Genomic DNA, 10,287 nt, shown 5'->3' with positions numbered 1-10,287 from the left:
TGAACTCGCAATGATCCTCCTGCCTCAGCCTCCCAAGTGCTGGGATTACAGGCGTGCACCACCACACCCAGCTTCTTTTTCTTTATTCTTCAATCTCTACTTTCATTCTCCCCTTTTATACTTTCTCTAACTTTACTAATACTACTATTGCAATTTATTAATCTTTAGATAATTAGCTGTGTAATAATTGTTGTATTTTTCTCTATTGTTAGTAGTGATATAAATTTGCATTTAGAAAATATTCACTGTATATCAATATTTAGCTTGTCTTTGTGTCTATATTATAATTACAGATCTCTTTTCTATTGTTAAGGGTGGTACAGTGGTAGCTTTTATTGGTCAAAAGTTATGTCAGTATCGTTTGCATTTGATGCTATTCCAAGGGTGGCACATTTGTTGCTACTGATTGGCTTTTAGTGTGTCATCAACAGTACTGCAATCTATTTCTAGAGAACTGGGTGCTAGGCCAATTATACTGCATCCCCCTTCCCCAAATTAACTGAGAGGTTGGATCTTGGGACAGAGGCAAAGGTCTACAGTTAGCCACACCCAGAGTGCATCACTAGAAAACAGACACTAATTAAAGACATCTCATACTAGCAACGAAGTCTTTTCACTATAACGCACAAGAAACTCTCAGCATATGCACACACACAGACACATACATAAACCTGAGAAACATGAACAAACAAGGCAATAAATGCCTCCATAAACTTCTAACCTCCGCAAAGCTTATCTACGGGGTATTGATGGAAAGGAAATTAAAGCCCAAACAACTGAATTACATAAAATGATAAAAAAAAAAAAAAACAGATCAAAAGGTGCTTGGTGAGCTCAAAGATGACATAAATAGGCAAATAATGGACTTAATAAACAATGATCAGTGAGCTTACAGAAGACAATAATAAAAAGCTAGCTAAACTAAAGTAAGATACAAAACATGAATGCCAGACAGGCACAATCTAGCTAAGAACTAGAGTTCAGGAAAAGGTCCCAAACAGAAATCCAGGGGTAAAAGTCTGTACTGATCACTGACAGTATGGGTAGCCGAAGTGACCAATGAGAGGAGAGTGGCAGAACTAGAAGATAAGGCTGATGTAGATGGTCACATACTAAAAGATTCCATAAGAACACTAAGAGAACATAGAAAATGGATCCAAGAGCTGCTATATATTGCAAAGAAGGCTAATTTAAGTTAGCTGGAATTAGTGAAAAATCAGAAGACAGCTCAAATGGCATAAAAACTTTTTCCAGAAATAATTGTAGAAAACTATGGAAGTATGGTGTCATGGTTGATACACTGTATCAACTTGAGGAGTCTAGAGGTTTGGCTAAGTGGCTCAGCAGGAAGCCAGGGTGCTTACTTTATATACATCCTGAGCCTGTGGAAGAGGAGGGCATGGCGATTATGTGAGAGCTACACCCCCTTAGGTGGGGGTAGCCTGTTTGCAATGTAAGGGAGGGAAAGAGGCTGCTGGCCATGATTCCTCCCTTTTGCTCTGGCTGCCTTGCTGTTAGGCCACCGTTCCCCTCTTTGCTCTTGTTGCTTTGCTATCTTCTGCCTCAGAGCCAGCCCAGTATGGACTGAAACCTCTACAAACTGTAAGCTAAATAAACCTTTCCTTCCTTCATTTTGGGCATTGGGCATTTTGTCTCAGCAATGAGAGAAAAGTAACCAAGACATATGGGGAAAGCATTTAACACAAACATAAGCAAGGTATACAGACCCCTAAATAGTTACAATCAGAAAAGGACTTTTCCATGACACATCATAGTCAAAATAGTAGATGTCTAACACAAGGACAGAATCTTAAAAGCTTATGGCTTTTAAGTCACTTATAAAGGTAATCTCATTAGAATTACAGCAGACTTGCAACACATCCCTTAAAGGCCAGGAGAGTTTGGAGTGAAGTGTTTCCCATTCTAAAAGGAAACAACTTCCAGCCAGGTGTGGTGGTGTACGCCTATAATCTCAGCACTCAGGAGGCTAAGGCAGAAGGATAACTGTCAGTTCACGGCTAGCCTGGGCTACATACTGAGTTCAAGGCCAGCTTGAATTATATACCAAGATACTGTCTAAAAAATACCAAAACTCAAAACCCAAACTAAAAAAAACTAAAAAAAAACTCACCGTGTGCTGCAAAAGAAAAAGGAGAAGGAGAAGAACAAGAAGAAAAACAAGAAGAAGAAAACAACTTTCAATCCGGACTAATATATTATTCAAAGCTATCTTTCAAAATTGATGGAGAGGGGGCTGGGGATTTAGCTCAGTGGCACAGCACCTGCCTGGCAAGCACAAGGTCATGAGTTCAATTCCCGGTGCTGGAAAAAAACAAAATAAAATAAATAAAATAAAATTGATGGAGAAATAAGATGACAAAGAGCACCTCAAGAAATGCAAGACCACCAACCCATCATCACAAAAAATTCTTGAAGATATTCCAGAAAGAGACAATAAAGCCAACAATGCCAAAACCTCTACTGAAATAACATACTAGGTTAGGTAAGCAGTTCAGAAGAGTGAGGCGGGGGGGGCACAGGTATACCCAACTTGATAAAACAAACACTAGTGGACATAAAAGATCAGATCTACATCAACACAATTATAGCAGGAGACCTCAATCTCCCACCACCACAAATAGATCAACTAAAGAAAAAAATCAACAAAGGAATAGCAGAGTTGAGCCACACCTTCAAACAAATGGACTTAATAGATACCTAAGAGTATTCTACCCAACAACAACAGAATACACATTCTTCTTAGAAGCACATGGACTTTTCCAAAATAGACCATATAGTCCACAAATCACACCTAAATAAATAACATAACTGAAATTCTCCTATGCATAAGATGGTAATCCAAAGAAACTAGAAATCAATGGCAAAAGAAACAAAGAAGTTATACAAACAAATGAAGATCAAACACTATCTTCTTGAATAATCAATGGATCATAGAAGAAATCAAGGAAGAAATGAGACAGTTCCTAGAATCAAATAATACCAGTATAACATACCAGAAGCTATGGGTCACAATTGGAAGAGTCCTAAGGGAAGCATTTGTAGCTGTGAATGCCCATATCAAAAAAATAGAACAAGGTCAAATAATAATCTAATTATCCATTGCAAAGTCCTAGGAAAACAAGAACAACCCAAATCCAAAGCTAATATAAGGAAGGAAATTATAAAGATCAAAGCATAAATTAATGCAATTGTGATTAAAAAAAGAATATAAAGAATCAATGAATCAAAGAGGTAGTTCTTCAAAAGAATAAACAAAATAAACAAATCCTTATCCAATCTCACAAAAAAAAGGAAAAAAGACCCATATAAATGCAATTAGAAATGAAAAAGGTGAAATCACAATGGATATCACTGATACACAGCTTATGAGGAACTACTTCAAAAACTTATATTCCAATACATTGGAGAATCCAAAAGAAATGAGAATATTCTTACATACATATGGGTTATGAAAACTGAACCAAGAACATATAGAAACCTTGAAAAATCCAGAAAGAGGCATTCAAGTGGAGGTGGTAATAAAAACCTACCAAAGAAGAAAAGCCCAGGAACTGATGGATTCACCACTGAATTCTACAAGAAGCTCAGGGAAGATCCAATGTCGATACTCCTCAAACTTTTCAATGAAATTGAAAGGGAAGGAGTATTACCAAACTCATTTCTGGAAGGTAGCATTACAAAAGTAGCTTTGGATTATAAAGCTAGACAGACTCAACTGAAAAAAAAAGTATAGGCCAATCTCTTTAATGAATATATAGATTCAAAGATCCTCCACAAGATACTGGCAAACAGAATGCAACGAATCATTAAAAAGATCATACATCATGACAAAGCAGGTTTCATTCCAGGGATGCAAGGATGATTCAACATGTGCAAATCAATAAATGTAATATGCCACATAAACAATCAAGAACAAAAATCATATTATCTCAATAGTCATAGAAAATTTTTTTGACAAAATCCAACATCTGTTCATGATTCTGAGGAAAATAGGTATAGAAGGACACAATATTATTCTGATAAGAGCCATTTATGAGAAACTTACTGCAAACAACATATTAAATGGGGAAAAACTGAAAGCTTTTCCTTTAAAATCAGGAGTAAGAAAACTTTATGTCCCTATTTTATCACTTTTGTTGAATACAGCACTTGAAACTTTAGCCAGAGCAATTAAACAAGAGACAGAAATAATAGGGATATATGTAAGAAAGGAAGAACTCTAACTATCCTTATTCATAGACAATGTGATCCTTTACAGAGAAGATACAAAAAATTCCACGAAAAGTCAGCTAGAACTAATAAACAGATTCAGCAAGGTAGCAGGATACAACATCAATGCACAAAAACCAATAGTGTCTACCAATAATGAGCCCATTGAGAAAGAATTCAGAAAAATAATAATATTCATAATAGTTTCAGAAAAAAATTAAATACTTAGGAATTAACCTAACGAAGAAAATGAAAGCCCTGTATAACAAAAACTATAGTACTCTGAAGAAGGAGATAAAAGGATATTAGAAAATGGAAAGATTTCTCCTGTTGCTACAGAACCAATATTGTCAAAAGGGCCATACAGCCAAAACTGATACTCAGCCATATGACCTTTGTGAAAGAGTCCAAAAACATATGATAGAGGAAAGACAGCCTCTTTATCAAATGGTGGAGGGAAAACTGACTATCCACATGTGGAATAAAAATCAAAATTATCAAATATTTAAATACAGTATTAAAACAGAAACAATCTGCTGGGAGATACAATAGGTAAAACTCTTAAAGACATACTCATAGGCAAAGACTTTCTGATTAGAACCCTTAATGCTCAAGAAATCAATGAATTGGATCATGTCAAATTAGGTAGCAAACAACCAACAGAGTGGGAAAAATTTTTTGCCAGCTTGTTCTCACACAGAAGACTAATCATTAGAATATGTAAAGCAATAAAAATACTAGACCTCACAAAAGAAAAGACTCAGTCAAGAAATGAGCAACTGAAATTAAGATAATTCTTAGAAGTACAAATGGCCAACAAATACATGAAAAATGTCCAACATATCTGGCCATTAGAGAAATGCAAATTAAAGCAACACAGATTTCATCATCAAGAACTCAAGTAAGAAGTGCTGCCAAGGCAGTGGGGGGAAAGAAACTTCCACACTGTTGGTAGGAACATAAACTATAACCACCACCATAGAAATCAGTATGGAAATTCTTCAAAAAAGTAAAAACAGAAATTCCACTGGACCAAGCTATTCCCCTTTTAGGTATCTTCCTAAAAGAGTTAGACATCCTACTACAGTGTACATGCATACCCATGCCTAAAACAGCACAACTCATAACAGCTAAACCTTGAAAGCAAGCCTGTATGTCTGGCAATAGATGGGTAAAGAAAATGTGTTATTTTCTTTACAGTGGAGAATGTGTTATTTCTTTACAGAATAGTACAGTGGAGTACTATTCTGCCATAATGAAGGATAAATTTGAGTCATTTATAGAAAAATGAATGTACCTTGGGACCATAAAGTTAAATGAAATAAATAAGACACACGAGCTTAAATATTGCATGGCTTCTCTTATATAAGAAACCCAAAGTATAAATAATTTGAAGAGTAAATAAAAGATGGATAATAGGAAACACAGAGATGTATCTTTTAGAAATGATAAAGGGACCAAGAGATGGAGTGAGAGGAGGGGAAGGGAATATAAAAAGACCTAAGATGTGTTATGTATATGTATCAACTTCTCATTATGAATATAATTATATGTACTGCAAACATGTAGTAATGAAATAAAAAAAATTATTCCTTAATATTATGATATACAAAAATGAAGGCAGAAAGGTGGACAGAGAGATAAAAGAATATTCTTCAACTTTTCTTCGTTCTACATGGGAATCCCCTGAGATAAGAGTAAGAGAATTCAGTTGTTGGAAAACATTTCTAACTTTGACTGTATTTTCCTTTAAAGTCACATTTGAACACTGATGTAGGTTTCATACAATTAAAAAGTCACAAATATTTTAAGAAGCAACCTCAGCCCTTATACAATTCCTTTATCACTAATAACCTAGTCAGATTGGGCTATGGATGAATGGTGTATGATTTAAACAAAATTTAAGACAGCCTTCCAAAGAAATGAACATTTTCTAATTGTGATCTCATTAACAAAATAAAAAACTACTAGCAAACCTCCTTCCTTCATTCTTTAATAAAGCATGCATATTCAGTCTTCACACTTTGTTATTTCTCTTAAATGAAACTTTTATTTTAACATTTTTAATAGCAATGCCTGAGGGCAAGGATATTTCTCTAGCCGACTACATTTTAAAAAAATCACATAAGGCTGATTTTTCAACAATCGCAGTTACTTATTTAAAAAATGTAGGCTTATAATTTATTATAAAAGCAAATATTTTTAGTATATAATTATTATAGACAGGTTCAAGAAAGGTTCAAGTTGAGGAGTATGAATATATACCCTACAGACATATACTTACTTATAAAAACATACTGCCTTTGCCATGTGAAAATCTGGTGTTCAGTTCTCTAGATTTCTTTATTAGGGCTTTTTTCTGAGCATCATCAAATCGATTAACCTTGAGATCCTTATCACGGTCAAATGGTATTCTCTCTTGGGGCTTATTTTTATCTTCAGTGGCCTTGCTCTTTAATTTTTTATGATGAATGTCCATAAGAGATTCTGATCTTTTTGATTCCTAAAAAGAAGAGCAGAAACAATATACATATACAATATGTACACATATTGTATGTATGACATATTGTATGTACATATGACAGTATACATTTGTCAATATACACTATTGACAGAATTTGATCATGGGGCAGCAAATTAGACAACAATGTACAGTAAGGAAGGCTATTTTCAAACCCCAACCTGTTTTTCCAAATCCAAGACAGCATCTATGACAAAAACACGTATCAGAGGCAAGTTCAAGCAAAACAAGGTATCTACTAACTATATGCCATGCATTAAAAACAGATTAAAATAGAGAAGAAACAAATACTCAAATAATCTTAATGAAAAGCATTCCAGTCACTTATACATAAATACTAACAAAATTACAAACTAGAGGGTGGGGATGGGGTTCAATGGTAGGGCAATTGCCTAGTATGTGGAAGGCCTGGATTCAGTCCCCAGTACAAACAAACAAACAGTACAAACCAAGCACATGGGTGTGAGAGGAGAGGAGAGCCACTATACTCTTACTTCATGGATGGACCAGTTCCTGAATCCTAAATGGTACACAGAAGGGAAAGCACTGACGAAACAACAGTGGAAAAGGAGAGCAAGAGTAAAGTGCCAAATTCAGGGATTGTGCAGATGCTGGCATGCTCCATAAGCTACAAGAAATTTTTGTCCATTCAGTTTTCTTTTCTTTCTCTCACCCCTCTAATATTTTCTTTCTTATTAGGTAGGGTAGGTATTTACATTTTCAGATATATCTACTAAGACAAGGTATGAGTAAAGGAAACTGGTTTAATACACTGAAAATTCAGCCAAGTGTAGTGGCATACACCTATAAGCACAGCACTTGGGAGGCTGAGGCTAGCCTCAAACACACAGTGAGTTCAAGGCCAGCTTGAACTATATAGTGAGACCCTGTTTTAAAAAATAAATTGAAGATTCATACAAAGCTCTGAGCACTGAGTAAGGCAAAGGATAGAATGGCCTGGGATGGAAGAAACAGAAGAGGGTGGAACAGTGGTACAGGCCAGTAGCCTTTCCACGGCGTACGAAGGCCTGGGTAATTTTTAAGGTTTACCTACCCATAATTCTCAGCTTTTTCATGTAATCTTTCTTAAAACTGAGCTGCCCTCTAAAGCATCTTGTAAAGGTGCCCCATTTTTCTTCATAGCTGTAGAGATTATAGAATAGTATCTGAGAAAGCAAAATCTCACGAGCATCTAAAAGAAGTCTGAAAAGCTGGAAAGAACAAAACTTCCTTTAATCAATTAACAGCAAACCCACAAGGGCTTTGTGTCATTCTGTCTTGAACATATTTTTCAAGAGTGTAGTGTCTTTTAGAGATAAATATTTTGGCTTTTAGAATGTTTGGAAATCAGATATATTGATGTACGTGGCAATGAAAAAAAGAACAACTTTTGCTTAACATTTACTTCTTAAGGCCCTGCCTATGTCAAAGGATACACTTGAGAACAAAGAAATCAAGGGAGCTCAGTGAGCACTAAACAAAGCAGTAAGCAATGCTGGGGCGGCAGCACCGTATTTCGTACAGAAAGACACACGCAGGAGTTAGCAGAGCTCCTGCTTTCTGAGCAAGTGCTATCGATCTCTAGTAATTGAATTTCTGATGACAGGTAAAACACAAACTGAAAACATATCAAATACACAGGAGGACATTGTACATACATGTACATATACATACACACACAACAGAGTTATGTATATTTCAGAACTTATATATATATAGGGAATGCCTCGGGCAAACAGGTAGTCATAGAAAAGAGAAACAAAAAAGGAGATGAGAAATAAAAGAAAAACAAGAGATTATATATTTTATTTTCTTACATTGTATAAGGACACCTGCTCAGCCAATCTCTTATCTCTTCCTGAAAATATATATTCCTCATCCTTCTTATCAAGTGACTTCTTTGCTTCTTGTGTCTCCTGAGGAATGGACATAGATAACAAATCACTGAAGCACACAATTATGATCAAATATGAAAGAAATATTATTTTTACTCAGATTACTTAATAAGAGACTAAACTCCATCAGGCTCATTAAATTCTTTCTGGTCAGAAACATTTATATTCTTGATAAGGAATCAGTTAGTGATTTAGCCTATGGTTTTCCTGCAAATAAGGAAACAAACAAAATAAAACAAAAAGTTTACTTAATCATTTAACTGCAATCACTTAACTATTTATTGAACTTAGGACCTGAGTTTTGATGAACAATGCTGAGATATAGCAGTGAAAATATGGTTTACAAAAAACCCTTAATTATCTGTTTTCAAAAATAATAGAATGAAAAAAAAATAAAAAAAACAAAAATAGTAAAATGAAAAAACGAAATAAAAGTATTGAAAAAAGAATTTTTTCTTTTCTTTGTTTTTTTAAATCTATATGTGGGACTGAGGATTGAACCCAGGGCTCTCTGACCTACATCCTTAGCTCTTCAAAAATTTCATTTGCCTTAGGCTGGGCTTAAACTTTTGATCCTGATACCTTTTGTTCTGGGGATGTGGTACAGTGTAAAGGCCTTGGGTTCAATCACCAGTACCAATACCAACACATGAAAACACAAAACAAAAAAGCAACTGTCTTTAATCACAGATGATATGATATTCTATGTAAAAAACACCGAACAAACTATCCTGGAACTAATTAGAAAGTATACAAAAGCTACACAACATAATTATACAAAATATATCAGCAATAGACAACTGGAATTTGAAACAAAGCAAAGATTTCATTTGTAACAGCATGCATACAAAAATGAAATAATTAGGAAAATTTTCAATAAACGGTAATCAGAAAAAATGTTACAATGATATTCTATAGAATATAGGATGAGGAAGATCCACACAAAAATGGCTGAAAAACCAGTTTTCAAGGCATATTTTTATGTTGTCGTTTGATTAGGAAAACCAACAAGACTTTCATAACAATTTTAATCTTAATATGGACTAAAACAACCTGTATTTAATAAAGTATGTTAAAAATATTGGAATAGTTCATTTTTTATTTTCCATAAAAATTTCCTCAAAAAACATGGTTTCATTTTTTGTTTTTTTTTTTGAGGCAATGTCTCACTATGTAGTACAGGCTGGCCTTGAACTTGCTTCTGTAGACCAGGCTGGCCTTGAATTTACGTCAATCCTCCTGCCTCAGCCTCCCAAGTACTGGGATTACAGGCATGTGCCAGCACAACTGGCTAAAAAAACGTATGTTTTTACTTGTAAATATTAAGAGAAAAATTATGTTATGTTAAAATGGAGATGTAAACTTGACCCTTTAACAACAGACACAAAAGAGTCATGTGCTATTAGATCTTGTCAAGACTTGGAGGTGAAGACACATAGATTTCGTTTATTAACTTATGAAAACTTTTTCATTTCTTTCTAATAAACAATCATTTCTTGTAGGTCATGTTGGCTAAAGGAAAATGAGAGGTATGAGAGATGTTACATTGCGAAATCAAATGTAAAATGATAAAGCGAACGGAGAAAACATTAAGAAGGAAATCTGACTGAGATCTGTTACAAAATTAGTCATGAACTTTAC

The 10,287-nt window shown here is 34.7% G+C and overlaps 1 protein-coding gene across 2 annotated transcripts in view; it reads right to left on the bottom strand.

The window, feature by feature from the left end:
- Gpalpp1 (GPALPP motifs containing 1) overlaps window positions 1–10,287 on the bottom strand; it is a 30,680-nt gene that overhangs the window by 2,794 nt on the left and 17,599 nt on the right. For both annotated transcript variants that reach the window (XM_005409079.2, XM_005409080.2), the window contains exons 7-8: window positions 8,569–8,667; window positions 6,515–6,733 (exon numbers count right to left, since the gene is read on the bottom strand). In XM_005409079.2, the coding sequence (XP_005409136.1) occupies window positions 6,515–6,733; window positions 8,569–8,667 (318 nt within the window). The remainder of the gene's footprint in view (window positions 1–6,514; window positions 6,734–8,568; window positions 8,668–10,287) is intronic.

This window comes from Chinchilla lanigera, unplaced genomic scaffold (assembly GCF_000276665.1).
Source record: "Chinchilla lanigera isolate Chin_1 unplaced genomic scaffold, ChiLan1.0 scaffold00117, whole genome shotgun sequence".
Taxonomy (NCBI): Eukaryota; Metazoa; Chordata; class Mammalia; order Rodentia; family Chinchillidae; genus Chinchilla; species Chinchilla lanigera.
Note: the sequence above shows the minus strand (reverse complement) of the source record. Positions and strands in the feature narration are given on the sequence as shown.